Raw genomic sequence first — 18,118 nt, forward strand, 5'->3', positions numbered from 1 at the left:
TAGCTTACTGGGCCTGTGTAAATAACTGTACTATTTCTATCTGTGTTTAAGTTGTCTTTTTTCTTCTTTTTTCCCGTTTTCTTTTTTTCTGTTTCTTTCTTTTTTTTTTTTTTTTGTCAAATTAATATCTTTTCCAGACATGCATGTATGTATATTTTACAGAAAAGGAATTAAAAACATTTTTTTCTGTTAATATTTTTATGTTGTAACTAAAGAATAAACAAAAAAAATCTTTTAAAACTTAAGTATTGACTCACTGAAATATTGTGTTTGAAACATCAGATATGTATAAGTTAAATCAACTGTTCTTTGCATTATTGTGAATCCATGAATCTAAACATAAGAACAAGCATAATTAGCAGCCACCATTTTCTCCTAATTTTAAGTGATATGGAATATAAGCTAAAATTTATAAATCAGATAACTAATTTATAGTGTAAATTGCCTGTAAAATATATATATATACTTCACTTTTAAATATTTATAAAATTCATTATCAATATGATAATATTAAAATCATAAAACTGTTTGCTTTATTAGTTGGCATTCTAAACCAAATTTTTATTTTTATTGTATTTAAAATAGCTTTGAATGTGAGCATATAGAACTTTGCAAAACACAATGGTACCAAATTTATTTTGGTAACTCAGTGAACCATCAAATTATGACTTCAAAGATTTGGGGGGGTTCTTTTTAGATTAAAAAATTTGCCATCTCATGTGCCATTGGTCCAGAAGCCAATTTTCAGTGTATAACTAAAAATGCAGCTGTCAAACAATGAAAAAAATGTGCAAATATAATGTCAGCTTTTGTTAAATGAAAATTTATTGTAATGGAAACATTGATTATTGGCTCAACCCAGACTAAACATTGACTTTTGAAAAAAAAAAAAATATACTAAAAAATGACACCGATATGCAACACTGTTTGTTCATTTAAAGAGCTAACACATTGAATCTTAATGATTTATCACACATTATAGATCAAACTAGAATTTTCTTTTAATGGTAAATAAAAAATTACAAAAATAAAAGAAATTAGATTTGGACCATGTAAAAACGGATGAAAACACTATTTGATGAAAAAGCCATTCAGTAAATTTTTCAACTTTTTGTTAATAGCTTAAAACCCTGTATTAATCCCACCATGTTGACAAATATGCCTTTTAAAATGGGATTATTTTTATATACATAGAAATACACAATTATCTATATATGTATTGAGATGCACAATATTACACACATCAAATTTGTAAAACAACATTAAAAATATATTGCCTCTCACTAAAAATAGTACCTTAATGTGAAGTAGCCTGGGGGAAAATATTAATGACACAAGCAAAAGAATTGTACATTTATAAAGAAAATATTAAATCTTGTTTATATGTAAATTTAAAAAAAAAGTAACCCTCAAAATAAGATATTTCAGGTTGAAACTGAAGGGAATTTCATTATATTTAATTTATTTTATTGTGCTCTAAACTGGCTGATTTGTGATACCTAGTATTAGCATTATGAAAGACTAGAAAAAAAAAATAAAACTGCACTTTGGATTCACTAAGTCATTGCTAAACCAAATTTTCCCAAGTTGTCTATAACTCCAATAATCTTGTTTGTTTGCACATTGAGTGTTTTAGATAGTGGGAAGAAGGAATTACAGGTATGAGGTATTAACAGTAGTGTAAGAGAAGTGAGCAAAAGGATAACATAAATAAATAAGAAAAAAAAAACATGAAAATTACAAAACAAAAATGATAAATGGTTCCATGCTGGGTGCAGGAGTACACAAGGATCCTCATTCATTACTGAGCAACACTGAGTGGACCTATTTAATCTAATCATAAAAGGCAACATTTTATCATCATAAGTGTGGCTACCAGATCAGGTTGTTTGAAGATACTGACTTTTTAAACTAAAATGTACCAAACATTACTGTTATTTTTTTTTCCTTTCTCTTTGCAAAATAATAATATTCTGCAAAGTTAAAAACAAAAACAATGATTTTCCTCTACAAAACAACTAAATCAAATGTTTAAAAATATAAAGAACTTGAAGGATAAAAACTTTTATACCAAAATGACCAGATTTGGCTTTAAATAACAAGAAAAGGATTGATATGCCATAAAACAACCAAACCAAATCTTATATTCAATTTAACACCTCTTTTACATTCTGGCATATGTTGGACGCAATCCACGACATTGGGTACTTACCAGAAGTACCATATGAAGGTTGCCAATGTCCCAAATGAAAATGTTTCTGTCGTTAATCACTTAGTCACCAAATAGTTGATTTTTATTTCATAAAATATTTTAAAGTTTTTGACATAACATTTATTTCATAAAATTTTTATAAGTGTTTAACATGTAACATTGGTCAGCAATGGAGGATTCAAAAAGACAACTTTAAAGATTAAAATAAGGTTAATGTGAAGAATGATGGGATTTGAAACAAATACATTTTGGGTAAAACGCTATTATGTACTTATGTTGAAATTAGTATAAATTAAAAAAAAATTATGAAAAATGAACCAGTAGAAGATGTGCTAAGAGTACTTTTTTTACAAATAAAAAAACATATACTTATGGTCCGATATTTTGTATTTTGAAATGGCCGATTTTAGTTGAAAGCCAGAGAGATCAGTTTCTTCGACATTAAAACATTTGATAAAACTCAATAGTTCAATGAATTCTATTTTTACTTGTAATTATTTTTCTACTGGATCATTTTTTGATATGGGGGGGGGGGGTTATACTAATTTTGACCTGACATGTAAGTACATAAGTGTTTTTACCTGAAATGTGTTTGTTTCAAATCTCGTTATTTTGCAGGAGTACTAAGTATTCTTACAAAACAAACTTAGTTTTGCAAATCTTGCTTACAAAAGAAAATGGTGACTTATTTATGTAAAGTATTAAAACTTTCATCTTTTAAAATTAGCATGGGGATATTAGTTTCACTTTTTATTAGTTAAGTATTTATGGAACAAATTGGCTTGTCTTCAGGCAGCATTCACTGCAGATTGGTTAAACTGGCGCCTTCCAATGACTTCACCGTATCTCGCACGATTATATCTGGTTATTAGTTTTATTATATTTTATTTATTATTTTTTTATTAAATATGGAGCAAATTGGTTCTTAAAAATGTTTGATTTAATTGTGCCCTTCAAATGCAGTTTTACTAATATATATATATATATATATATATATATATATATATATATAAAAATAAACGTGATGTCTTTGCTGTTGTGCCCATCCCCAAACCGGAGGTGACATAGGTTTAAATTAAAGCTAGTCAATTGAAAAGAGAGGATGACTTTCGAAAATATCAGCGAAAAAAAAAACACCCCTCCCTGTAGAAAAGTGCCCAGTAAAGGAATTAATGTTTTTAACCAATGATTAGATATTTGTCGTCTGAAGGGTGGAGCTTCAAAACGATACCAACCTCATAAAAATCCGCCGCTTCTGTCAAAAGTTTTAGGTAGACATACATACATACATTTAAACAGATAGGTGAGATTTAAATTATAGATTAAGATTGTAATACCACCCCGGGCAGGGTCTCATCGTACACACGAACAAGAAAATGTGCATGAACTCTAACTCCCAGTGGCTACACTTTTAGTGTCTAATGGTGAACCCTTCAAGGGTGACCAGACTCTCACTGGTCACTGGAAAATACCACTCTGGTGCTCAGAGCGCACAAGATGCACATGACCCTCAGTTCATGTGGCAATACCTTTAAGATGCTGGTTGGCCGTTTGTTGGGTTGAATTCCTTTTTGTAGAAGATCTGGTGTCACTGGTATATAGCTTTTCTCAGTGCAGTCTAGGTTGGTTGTGGAGTCAGTGCTGTAATTAAGTGGGTTTTCAAATCAAACAATTCAATAATAACTTGGCGATTATTTTTTTTATAAACTAGAATAATTATTCATAGATATTCAGGGTACACTTTGGGCAAAGGAAAGTTAATTCTTTGGGTTCTTACTAGCTTCATGATGCAGGATAACTTGAACTTATGTTTGTTCAGACAGTTTCTTAGTCCGGAACAAGAGTTTTTCAACTTAGCTCTTCTGGAGAGGTTTCTTAGCAGGAGCCCAAAGCAAAGCATATACTTTGATGCCAGCAAGCACATCTCTTTTCATTTCCAAACACAATGGGTTTTTTTCTTGAACCCTAATTCCAACCACTATCTCTTTGAGATCAGCATTTCTTCCTCTGTCATTTGGAGAATACTCTTTTCTTTCTCGGTCGTTTTTCTTGTCTCTTTTCTTCTGAATCTCTTATCTTTCTCTATCTTAAACCATATTTCTCTTTTCCCTTTTCCTTTCTTTCTTTCTCGAATCCATTTGCTCTAAAGAGACTGTTATCAGCGAGGCCCTTCAATATTTCAGCCAATGTCAACTTTCTTATCTGTCCACCATATTGGCAAAAAAAAAATATATTCCAGGATTTTGGAGAAAGGAATTAATTTCTTGACCCTCATGTCAAGCACCCCAACCTAACCCTTAGACAAGCCATAAGCAGGATGAATTGTTGTTATCCAGGCTTGCAACATCGTTACAAGAAATTAATAGTTGTAACAGCAATAGTGTACATTTAACTAGATATTTTGCTGATTAAAAACTGGCAAAAGTTTTAGCCTGTTGACATAGAAAGAGTGCTGTATGCCAAGTCGATGATTGAATGTGATTAAATTTGTGCTCATTTTTGCATTAAACACTAATTCCTATGATCCCTAGCTACGCATCAAACAGATGCCATAATACTTAATTCGTTGCACCCTACAAAATTTCAGCCAAATCAGTCCAGTAGTTTCTGAAGAAAAATTAAATGGACAGACACACAGGGCAAGAGCAATATAGATTCATAGCAGTGAACACTTTACAAAATAATGTTTAAATATCTTTTCACTCATTTTTAAAATGTAATTTTTTGTATTATCATTGTGAATTTTAAAAAAACATTATATATTTGAAATTTAAATGAACCACCCAACCTCTGAAAATGCCTTATTTTCAAATTCAAAAAACTGGAAAATTAAATAAAATATTCATGTTTTTGAAATTATTTTGTCTGTATTTTGTTAAAATTATTTTGCATAATGATAAAAAAATATTTAAAAAACAAATTAGTTACATTTTCTTTTAATCAAAACTTTTAAAAATTGTTTGGCTATACTATGAATGTGGCATCCCACCAATCTTTATAAAAATAAATATTTAGGGGCATCTTTTTTTTTTTTTTTTTTTTTTTTTTTGTTAAAGATCAAGCACAAAATTATAAATTATGAAAAAAAGATGAGAATTTATTATTTGTATTATTTGAATTCTTTGATTTACTGTTCTCATCTTGAGCATTATTTTCACCATGTTTTTAGATCTTCTTGTTGTTGAATTTGGGAATCTTTGTCAAACTCGCAAGGACCTGTGGCGTTGTGGATAAGACACTAGGTAAAATTCAGTTGTATAATTACTCTCCTTTGGGTTGTCAGTGCAACACTCAAAATACAACTGCGAATTACTTAGGACTTCTACCCAATTATGGCTGACAGAACAAGGGTATATTACTCCCATGGATTAAATAAAGGGGTTAATTCGAAATTCCCTACAGATTCCCGAGTTCAACTCAAAGATTCCAATTCGACAAGGTACAGGTCTGAGGTTATATCTACTGAAACAGTAAAACATAACACTCAAGATGAGAACAATAGTCCGAAGAATCCAAATAATATGAAAGGGAGTTATGTTTACCAAATGTCTTTGGTGCTTTGTGACATTATAATTAAATAATCATGATGGACAATTTGGAATTATTTAATGATGACAAAAACATGTTCTTCATTAATATTCTTTACTATACTTAATTCCACTGTGGCAATCAAGATTCCTGACCATAAATTTGATGTTGACTCAGATTTTGGCACCAGTCAAAATGGTTACAATTATAAACTCATGTCCAAAAGTTACAAATTCATATTTTCTATAAACACTGTTCAATGTCCATTTTACAATAGATTTATGTGATGAACAGAACCCAATAATTAATTAATAATCTGTGCTTACTATTTCTAAAATTTACCTCCAAATCTAAAAAATAAAGATTGTAGAAAGTGGGCAAAGGTCATGGTATACTTTAGCCAATACTTGTATTATTTTTTTATGAAAAGTGACAGTAAATGAAATAAAATTTAACTCCTGCAGTCGATAGGGGGGTGCAGAATTAAGTAAAATCTTAATTTGATGAAAAAAAATTACTGGACAATGTTTCCATACATTTTTATATATATTTTAACTTTGTTTTCTATTGAATGCGATCTCGGAATAAGGTAGCATGAAAATGTCATGATTCTTGTCCAGAATTTTTCCCTTATATTAAAAAAAAATAAATAAATAAAAATCTGTATGAACTACGTACCTGTGGCAAAATGGAAATATCATATTCCAAAAATCATGCAAATTGATTAATTTTATTTTTAAACAAAAAAATCAAATTTTATGAATACCTGAGGAATGACTATCTTACCCGCCATTTTGAAAAAAAATTTCAACAAAGGGGGATAACTCTAGTTCAAACTTGTAATATTTATGTTGTAATGCCTATAAATTTCTATTCATCATTTAATATGATTTTCTTTATAAAAATAAAACAATTTGATCAATTTACGTAATTTTTGGAATATGATATTTTCATTTCATCTCAGGTGCATACATCATACAAATTTTTCTTTTATTTTTGTTTTTTTAATATATGGGGAATTCTGGATAAGATCTGCCTGCATCAGCTGTCTCAACTTTGAAAAATATGTGAGATCTGCCTGCATCAGCTCTCTCAACTTTGAAAAATATGTTTATTTTTATTCACTGTAAAATTTTGTAGCTTCAATATTATTGTAATTTTGTAAAAACAAATGTTATAAATTTATTTCAAAATTGAATTTGCCTTTTTCCTGTAATTCAATATAATATACATATCCACAATATAATATACATATCGATGGTCAAATTGTGGCACATGTGTATGTAAATGGCATCTCACTTGATGCTGAAGCTATTTTCTGCTATTTTAGTGACATGTTGAATGCTTTGAATTTATCCAGTGTTTTTTGTTTTTTTTTTATAGAAAATCTCTTTATAATTTATAGCAATTTTACTGTTACTAGTTTGAATTGAGTTGTTTCTCCCTTATTTATAAAACACGTTGAATCAAAACATGTCTTGTTTGATTATAAAATTAAATTTTCTTTAAAAAAAATATTTTCTTGATCAATTTACATGATTTTTGGAATATAACATCTTCATTCCATGATAAATACATACATTCAAAGGTTTTTATTTTTTTTAAAGATTTTTCTTTATTTTTGCTTTGAATATAGGTTTAGTCCTAGCTTATGTTTACTCTGCCATCTTGCATTGCAATGAAGTATAAACTCTAAACGCTTCTGATCTGCAACAGATTTAGTGTAATGTTGTGATTAAAATTGTTGGTTTACCCAGAGCAAGGAGGCCCAGCTGTTGCAAGAGAAGTTGGAGATGATTTGGCCCAAAAAATACTAAGAAATTGTGATTACATATATACAGAAGCAACATTGTTATCCTTACTTCATAGATTTGCAATTCTGAGTCAGATATACTGCATACTCAAGACAATAAGAGGACGATGGATGCTGATATTGATTTCTCTTGGATTTTCACCAGAGCTTTGGTAACGGGGGAATGTCAAAATTCCTTAGCTATCTTCACCCCTATCACGGTGAAGAAGGGTTTGATTTTAGGCGGTGGTCTATTGTTGCTGGGTGTTTACTTTAATACAAGGTTTCCCAAAGTGGGCTCTATGGAGCCCTGGGGTTCCATGAGTGAGTCTGAGGGACTCCGGAAGCCCTTTCTTAAAGAGGGCTAAATGCTGTATGTTGAAAACTTAAATAGCTGCAGATATTTAATTATTGATCTTTTTTACTGTAAAGAGATATGATACATAACTACAGGTGTAAAGAGTTTGAGGATGGTTCATGAAAAATAAAATAAAATAAAAATTAACAAAAAATGCAACCAGTTTTGATTAATCAAACACAAAACTGGGTGTAAACATTATCATTAGTTAGTGTTAAAATTTGAAATTAATGCTTTTCATATTTATTTTAGAAAGTATTTTAGTACTCTGAAAAACCTTTGCCCTGCTCAGGGGCTCCATGTTGTCCTGAAGTTTGGGAGACCCTGCTTTAATATATACTGAATTATCTCCCTTAGTGGTGTTACAAGCGATAAATATAGATATTAAAACAGACATAACTTTTATTATAATATAGCTTAACATTAATTGTTTCAAAACATAACTTTATCTAGTTCTTTTGATAGAATAGTAGCGCTGTTAAAAAAAAAGATGGGGAAAAATATAACAAAAAATAAGTTTATCATTAGAACAAATTTATAGGAAGTTTTTCACCAAGGCATATAAAGGAAACTAAAATAGGATTGTTAATCAGAGTGTAGCAGTGAACGAGACAAAAGGACCGGACAATAAAGGTTAGTATATTTAAAGTTAGTTTACGGGCAGTCTTAAGAGTGTAAAACAGGCACGAAGATGCAACATTGCGTTAGTGGAATATAGGTTAGAGATTGGTTGGTAGTGCGGAACTTATTAGATTGGAAATTCTTTTTTGGACCTTGTCTAAGAAGGTCATCTCCTGGAGCCAGACACCTTTTTGAATTGTCTATATAAGCAAGCACTCTTGCACTGTCCCTAATGAAATGAAGTTTGATCATTAACTTACCACAGGAACCTATGTTAATTATGACACTACTACATATATTCCTGACTACCTGCATCTTGGCAAAACAATACACAAGTCATCATCACTTTTAAATATAGCTTCAGCTTATCAATCTTGCAAACTCACAAATTGATGTACATACAGACATAACAATACTGTCTTCATTTAAACCTTTTAAAGATTTCTTAACTCTTTTGTTCAATAAGACATAAATAAAGTTGATACATCTGTAGTCGCGTTCCTAGCTACACGTTGTGTATTTTGGTGATAGTATATCTTTGTAAAATGCCCAAGACAGTGCTAACAATTAATATACATGTAGTTAGATTGACAAATGAAAAAGGTCAATAAAAACATAAATGGATCACCAGTTAGCAAGATTTAACCCAACAACAGGAATTTTGGAATGAAAGTGAGAAAATATGAATTAGCATACAAAATCTATTTATATCAACAATTTTACCGAAATGTAAAATATACTTTGAAAGATCAAATTTTGTTGAATAAAAAGTAGACAAAACTATCATAAAGTTCATTTCAAAGTTCCATTGTGTGTATGTGCGTATGTGAGTTTACCTTCTGGGGACTGTATTCACTGGGATTAGAGCAGCAGACTTAAAGAAATTTCAATGCGGTGCCTTCCAGTTTTCTAGGATGGGTGTTGTTGATATCAAAAGCCAAGGTAGGCACGTCACATCGCAGGTGTCCCCAGAAGAACTTTGAATTCCTGTTCACCAAGCCACCATTTTATAAGTTTGTTGAATTTCACACAAGATTGTTAGTTTGGGGGTTTGAAACAATTTTTATTGGTTGGAAAATATGTTCAGTTCACACGTTCCACTGAAAATCGGCTTGCTTCTGAAATGATGAAGAGAGCGAATCTCAACCAAAAAGAAAAAGGGTAGCAGTTAAAGCCATTTGTTTTTTAGCATTCATCTGAATTGCATCTTGATGTAAAAATTCGATTATGAAAGAAGTGAAAAGGAAAGAAGAGTAAGCCACACAATTAAAGAAAAGGAGTAGCTTATGCTTGTTTGTTTTGCACATATTAAGTATGATAGACTTTGTCATTTACTTTTATATTGCCTATTTTCTACAAATGTTTGAGGATAGCATAATGAATGTCAAAGATGACATCCATTTGTTAGTGTATTTTTTTATGCGCTTGTAATAGTTTGCAAATGCTTAAATACTTGTTATATGATGGATAATGTAGACAAAATGTTTGAATACAAGAAAAAAAATATTCTCTGCAAATTTAATAAGATTCATTATTTTTTGTTAAGTAATAAAATGCAATCTTACAAAGCTCCCCCTCTCGTGTTAGTTAACAATAAGAATGCCCATGGATTTTTAATGGAAATCAATTCCACTTTGTGCTTTATAATTAACTAGACTGTTTGGAGGTGTGTTTTAAGCAACAAAAAAAAAAGTGGTAGTAGGCAGGCATGCACGAACCTGTGCAGTGAAGGAAGAAAAGAATGTGAAAAAAAAAAGTTACGTCTTTGCCATTGCGTGCATCACCAAACTGGAAGTGGCAAAAGTTTAAATTAAGGCTAGTCAATCGAAAAGAGGGGCTGACTTTCGAAAATATCAGCGAAAAAAGCGATTCCTTCCTTGTAGAAAAGTGCCCAGTTGAGAGTGAAGGAATTAATGTTTTTAGCTAATTTTTTTATGTTTATTGTTCAAAGGGTCGAGCTTTAAAACGATACTGATCGTGTGAAAATCCGTCGCCTCTGTTGAAAGTTTTAGGCAGACATACATACATACATTTAAACTGACAGGTGAGATTTATATAATAGATGTAACAATGCAGATGCCAAGCTGTGCAAAGAAAAAATATATACAAAGAGTGTGTGCACAGACCGATAATCACATTAAAGACGTTCGAGAGGAGAGGTCAGAGAGAAGGAACACAATCACAGTTTATTTGAGAAAGAACCCAGAAATAAATACCATTGCTACAACAAAAAAAAGGAGTTGAGTTCTTCTTTGTCTTAGTGTCGTTTGCAACATAGGTTGCATACAACATGTAGGTCCCATGTGTAAACGTGGTGTACGACGTTACATTAACACAAGTTCATTAAATTGGAGAAGTTAGTGACTGGACTCTCAAAAATGATATTGTTCTGTCTTAAAAGAAACCAAGCGATTGTGCAGTATAGTTCACAAGAAAAACAACTTAGTAAAACAAATAGACAACAAATAACTGCTTACAAACACAAGGAAATGTACTTTTCTATTTATCTATAATTTTTATGAATTTACTGACTGAATTTTATCTATTTTATCGCCACTTTTACTTAGCCAAGCATGCCAGCATGTTTTTCAAGATGGACTACAATTTTACCAGAACTTCATTGTGAATTTCAGACTTAAAAGATAGCAATAAAAAAGATTAGCCTAATCCGATCAGCAACCATCCTTATGGATCACTAACCTCACTTTAATTAAAAAAAAAAATTTTTTTTTACTATCTTTTAAGTCTAAAATTCACAAGCAAGTCCCAAGCAAAATTGTCATTCATCTGGCGGCATTTATGAAATAAGCCGATAATTCTAGCATATTTACTCATCTAAAAAGTATTTTCTTCAGATTTCATGCATAATACTAAATTGATTTTAACTTCAAAACATTCAGCATGTCATAATATTAAAAAAATAAAATCGCCAATACACAATTTTTAATTACCTTTTTGAAAAATTTTATCCTGCTTCTAATCTTAACATTTGCTCAATTTATTATGTTTATCTCCTTTCTAAGGGTGCAAAGGCAAAGCCCAGGAGGATAGAACCCTCTAGAACTGTACAGAACTATACGAACTCTACATCAGCCACTAGAGAAAAAGTCATCTTAAAAATGGATTTTAGTCTTTGGGGAATTTGGGTCCCTGGATGAAAATTAGCTGCTGAACTTTTTACACTGATTTTTACATTTTGTAGATTTTCAAAGTGACATCATTTGATATGATTATTCGATTTTTTTTTTTTTTTTTTTTTTTACATAGGCATCACCACTTATCAAGGCCAAGAGGCCACTCGAGGATAAGGGTTAAAGAGTGTACAGTAGAAATTGGACAATATAGTAACCGTTAGTAATGGAGATTCGGTAAATTTGTTAACTTATATGGAATGGCTCATCAAAAACTTGTTTACGTTAGACTTGAAGACAACCATATTGTATTCAGCTGGAAAGCAGAAAAACAGAAGACAATTCCATAGGCGTGCAGCTTTAAGAAAGAAGCTTTGCTCATCGAATCTATGCTTAGGTTTAGGCACAGATAAAGAGTGGGGGAAACTAGTGATAGTGTTTTCTGCTAGACGGGTGTTTCTTGTGAAAGTTTGGCGAGGGGGGAACCATAGAATGGAGCTCAGCCAAGAACCTGCCATGAAAAACAATGTATCAGTGGCATACAACCTGTATCTAGATTCTAAACGCTAATTCCACGAACAAAGCTTCTTTCCTAGAACTGCCCTTCTATGGGACTTTTTTCCACTGGTTTGCTTTCCAGTTAGCTACAATATGGTAGTCTTCAAGTTTAATGTGAACATGTTCTTGTTGAGCCTCCCCTAAATAATCCATTTCTACCCCATTTCCAGCACTAACTATTAATACGTTGTTATCCCTGTGACCACCGTACACTCATTAATCCTTATTCTCGAGTGGCCTTCGGGCCTTAATAAGTGGTGACTTCCATGCAAAAAAAAAAAAAAAAATCTAGGTGTCTATAAAATTAGTCATTGCGATGTTAAAATCCGCCCCAATTAAAGGGCAAGAACTCCCGTGACTTACCTGTTCTGATCACGTGTGTACGATCTTTTTTGTGATTGGATAAAATATTTTGGGCGTAAATTTAAATCATTTTAAAGCGCTTTGTTGAATGCCATCGATCTTTTTCCCCCGGATTATCATTGCGGTTTGACTAAATTAAAATTTAAAAACCCACAATGAAATCTCAGTAAGTGAATATTTATTTTTTTCCCTCACCACGTAAAGTTGTAAATGATGATAGTTGTTGCCTGCTATCTTATGTATTCGTGTGAATTGTGGTTGTCAGTTAACAAAAACGGGGGCAAAAAAATACAACGCGCTGTCTCAGTGAAGTGACGGTTACTAATATTTTTTCTTTTACGAATTAAATAAAAAAAAAAAAATTGTTTACGTTTTTGTGCACGTGAAATAGAATATAACCATTTTTTCTTCCTTTCGTGCCAAGAATTTTATTTTATAAAAACTGTTTTTGTACACTAAACACACACAAACAATTCCGGCACACACATCAAACACGAATGATTTCTTTTATTTACACAAGTTTTTAGGGAATTTAATATTTTAAAAGCGTGGAAATGTCTTAACTTAAAACATAGCTAGTCAATAATTTAATAATAATGATATCGTAAATCTGGTTATCAGCGATGTACACTTTGAACAAAAGTCCAAATTTGATACCTATGCATTTATTGTACCGTGCTGAAATAATGATATTTAGAAAGTCGTTCTTAACATGGGGAGGAGAAGGTGTTTTGTAACTATTTTGTACTTTCAACTAACGATAAAAAAGGTATAAAACTTGAATTGAACATGAAAATACTATTAAAAAAAGGTGCTTTTTGAGATAGAAGTGACAGATATAAGTACAGTTGTTACGGAACAAAAAAAAATGCGATTTGAGATTAATTTTATCTTTAAAAAAAATACAAAAAAATAATAGTATTGTTCTTTTTTAACCAAATTAAAAAAAAAAAAAAGATGAGATTTTGAAATTGTCATCAAATTAATCGGGATCAAATTGTTATAAAACTAATTTTAAGATCATGTTTTCATCTTTATAAAAATATTCGATCAAAACTTTCACTCATGACGATTTGCTAATTTAAAGCAAGGAATGATTTTCTATATAAGACAGTTTCAATGCTTCCTGTTAAAATTTCGATGAGGCACGAAAGTTATTCATTTTTTTTTCTTTTATCTCTTAAAAAAAATGGCCGACTTACTTGCTAACAAAGAAACTGGAATGCATTCTGGTGGATTTAATATTGTAATTAAATTATTACTTTTTTTATCTTATTTTACATTGTTACAATTTTGACTTCAACAAATAATCAGTTAACAATAAATGATGAGAAAAAGATACAAAAAAGACGGACACACGAGAAATAATGATCTGTGTGTGGGCGAAAACTAAAACGGACTAGATGAGATTACTCGTTGGTCCCTACGTGAATGGCAATGCAAAGTTATATAATGGCCTATTTGTATTCCCTGTCATACAATATATATATATAAACATGTTCACGACTTTTTGATTTGTTTGTAATTATTTGAAAATCAAGCAAATTTCTAACTCGATTTCTAAACTTTCCCCATTAATTTGGGATTCTTTTATTTCTCAACATCTTAATAATTTTATGACTGTTGGGGGCGAATCATGAATTAACTTCGTATAATCATTAAAATTGTTTTTCATTGGTTAGGCTTTAAAGTACTGATAAGGATTTTAAGCATTTTCTTTCTTTGTGTGAGTGTTGAAAAGAACAGTTTCTCTCTTACAAAACCTGTTGATACTATCTTATGTTTGCTTTTGTGTTGTTGATCAGCCATTTTGTCCGAGACCGTCCAACCAACTGTTCGGGACCCGCAAAGCTAAATCTCCCCTCTACATTTTTATTTCTTAATTTATTTTTCTAATATTGATCGCAAACAAAGTATATTGTCACCGAGGAGGGACTTGTGTGAATTAGTGGACAAATTAATAACATCCTAAGTGTAGACTTGTACAGTGAGATGTTTGTTCACATTACATTTAAATTTCTGCATGTTAATACAGTCAGAAACAGGGAGCAGGGAGGGAATTCCAAGGTAATCAATTTGAGCAAAGAAGCTATTCGAATAAACAGATTTCCGGCTCTAAAAGAAAAAAAATTCTCTGATTGCCGAGTTCGTCGGGGGGGGGGGGTTATGTTGAGGGGAGCGCAAATGCAGCAAGTTCGTTGGAGCCCATTCCGTTAAAATATTTGTAAAACAAACAAAAAACAGGAGTACAACATTGAGATGATGGGCCAGGGGCTGGAGCTAGGTAGACAGTGCAGGATTTATTAGTTTTTTGTGTTTGTTTTTTTTTTTTTTTTTACATAGGCATCACCACTTACCAAGGCCCAGGGGTCACTCGAGGATAAGGTTTAAAGAGTGTACAGACAGAAGTTAATTGGACAATATAGTAATTGTCAGTAATGGAAATTCAGTAAATTTGTTAACTTAAGGGACCAACGGCTTATCAAGAACTTGTTTACATTGGACTTGAAGACAACCATATTGTAGTCAGTTGGAAAGCAGGAAAACGGAAGACAGTTCCACAGGCGTGTAGTTCTTAGAAAGAAGCTTTGTTCATGGAATCTACGTTTAGGTTTAGGCACAGATAAAGAGGGGGGGATTATTGATAGTGTTTTCAGCTAGACGAGTGTTTCTTGTTGAAGTATGGGGAGGGGAGACCACAGTATCGGCCATAATATAAGGAACGGAAAAAAATTTACAATTATTCATGTATATTTAAAAAATTAGTGCATGGATTTTTCTGAAATACTCAGAATAAACAAATAGAACCAATGGTATAAACTAGTACCAAAAAAAAAAAAAAAAAAAAAAAAATTACGATTCAATATTGAGAAATATTTTAGTTTAAAATTATATCTGTGGATTTATCCTGGCCAAAAGTTAAGGAACCAAATAGAAAATTTATTTTTAAGAGACTAAACTTTACATAAAAATAGCTAGTTTTTAATATTGGAACTGCTGATAAGCACAACAAAGAAAAATGGTGTCACCGACTCGCAAAACTCTGTCTCTCCGAGAAAAAATTAATTTTAGACAATTACAAAGAAAAGAAATCAATTTCAACAATTTCTAATATCGTTTGAAGATCAAAAAGTGTTGTTCATCGTGTGATAGCTCGATATAAGAATAAAAATACATTAGAAGCATCCCCTAAAACCGGCAGACCCCCTAAAACGTCTCAAAGAGAAGATAGGATTATGGTAAGGCAGGCTCTAAGTGACCGATTCAAATCCGCAACATCAATTTCTCGTGATTTTAATGAACAGACTGGGAAAAATATATCTAGAAAAACTGTTTCTCGATGGTTAGCAGCTGCCGGATTGCATGCCAGTATCTAAACCCTTGATCTCCAAGAAGAACAAAAATAGCCGTTTGAAGTTTGCCCATGAGCATGTCGTCTGGACTGATGAACAATGGGCTAAGGTTCACTTCAGCGATGAATCCAAGTTCAATTTGTTTGGATCTGATGGAAAGAAGCATGTACGGCGTAAAGCAGGTGAACGATTATCCTTCAAATGTGTTAAAAAGACACTTAAATTCGGAGGGGAAGTGTAATGGTGTGGGGTATGATATCCTCGGAAGGAGTTGGCCTTCTAGTTCGAATTTATGGTAGGGTTAATGCGGAGACTTATAAGCAGCTTCTTCAACAACATGTCATTGAGAGCTTATGCCTTTCACCTAATCAGCCAAGCATTTTTATGCAAGATAATGCCCCTTACCATAAAGCTAAAAAAGTGATAAGTTACCTTGAGGAAGAAGAAATAAGAGTAATGGACTGGCCAGCGCAGAGTCCGGATCTGAAAATGATTGGAAAAAGAGCACAGACGAGGAATCCCCAAAATCAAAATATTTTGAAGGAAGAGTGGGAAAAGATAAATCCCGAATTTTGCAAGAAACTAATCCAGTCTTGTGGTCGAAGATGCAGTGAGGTCATAAAGAATAAAGCGATGTTCACTAAATATTGAATTAATTTATTTTTTAAAACATTTGCATTAAAAAAAACAAAGTTTCTATTTCGTTCCTTAACTTTTGGCCAGGATAAATCCACAGATATAATTTAAAATTAAGATATTTCTCTATGTTGAATCATAATTTTATTTATTTTTTTTTTTTTGGTACTAGTTTATACACATTGGTTCTATTTGTTTATTCTGAGTATTTCAGAAAAATCCATGCACTAATTTTTTAAATATACATGAATAATTGTAAATTTTTTTTTCCGTTCCTTATATTATGGCCGATACTGTAGATTGAAGCTCAGTCGAGCACTTTCCATGAAAATAATGATAAATCAAAAACAAACTCGCTACATCTCTTCTGTGAGAAAGAGGTTGCAGGGAAGAAAAAAGGACATCTATGAGGCTATCTTATATGCTTTTATATAGAGTGATGTGGTTCTCAGTTGATTAACTGTGGCTAACTGTGTCGGATATATACTCGAGTCAAAACAATGAAAAAAATATGCTGTTGTCATAGCCCTAGATATGAGCCAGCTCAGCAGAGCATTTCTTTATAACTATAGCAGGGATAATATCATGCTTTGGATGTATCGAGATATTTTTATGATAACGAGATGGGAAAGGATGATGATCAGATCATCTATTGTAGCTCGATCCTTAATGGAAAATTTGGAAGGGAGTGGTTTATGGAAACTTAAACCACTGGAGCCATCAGTTCAGCCTAATCCATTGCTGAGGAAGTGACATCATGGTGGTTGGATAGAGAGGGAATTGTTAATTACCTTTTGTTCATCGCACTATTATAGATTTTCCAGAAATCATAAGTTCTTAATTTCTGTGACACATTTTCTAATCATCTCAGTATACTTATTCTTATATTCTTACAGTGGTTTCTTGATGCTACAAATGATTGCCAATTTTTAGCTGACTTGTCACAGTTGAAATGATGGCACACTTGCTGCCTATCTGCAATAGTAGTTGCACGGGTTGAAGAGTGAGGTTTGTTATAGAATTTCCATTTAGGGACAAAATGCTTAAATGCTTGCTTTGTCCAATTCAATTACTTCTTCTGCAGAATGATAAACAGGGAGAAAGAAAATTTACTCCAAGATGCCTCTCTAATGTGATCTGCAAGAGATTCTTAATCAGCACATTCGTAATATTGACACTTGTTTTGAGTAATGGTATGTCTGATATTGAGGGAGAGAATTATATCAACCATTATTATGAGATGATCAGCATTCTCCAGTTGTCTATAAACATTTGTCACATAAACCTCTGTCATTGTTGTCAGGAATAGGTTTAGGAATGGGGGACTACCAATCATCAGTCTTGTAGGCAGTTTGGGAAGATAGTACAGAAAATGTACGTAATTAATACTGTATTGTATGCTTAATGGAAAACCTAATCTTCAAATTCTGGACTGTGTTCTCTAGTTAAGTAAAGGGTGTAACAGATATAGACTCTGAACCTATGCTGATTCTTTACGAGTAGGAGAAAAATCAACCAGCGAAAAGAAAGATGGTTAGTATAAATAAATAAGGGAGACAACTCGAT

The 18,118-nt window shown here is 31.9% G+C and overlaps 1 protein-coding gene across 1 annotated transcript in view; it reads left to right on the forward strand.

Annotated features, from left to right (window-relative positions):
* The first annotated feature begins 12,586 nt into the window (after positions 1-12,586).
* The window catches only part of LOC145290658 (kinesin-like protein KIF23), a 118,656-nt gene continuing 113,124 nt past the window's right edge, over positions 12,587-18,118 (forward strand). The window contains exon 1 of the mRNA XM_080136501.1: positions 12,587-12,729. Coding sequence (XP_079992627.1) covers positions 12,719-12,729 — 11 coding nt within the window. The 5' untranslated portion in view covers positions 12,587-12,718. The remainder of the gene's footprint in view (positions 12,730-18,118) is intronic.

The sequence above is a fragment of the Euprymna scolopes genome, chromosome 2 (genome assembly GCF_053919585.1).
Source record: "Euprymna scolopes isolate OS-2025 chromosome 2, ASM5391958v1, whole genome shotgun sequence".
NCBI classification, from domain to species: Eukaryota; Metazoa; Mollusca; class Cephalopoda; order Sepiida; family Sepiolidae; genus Euprymna; species Euprymna scolopes.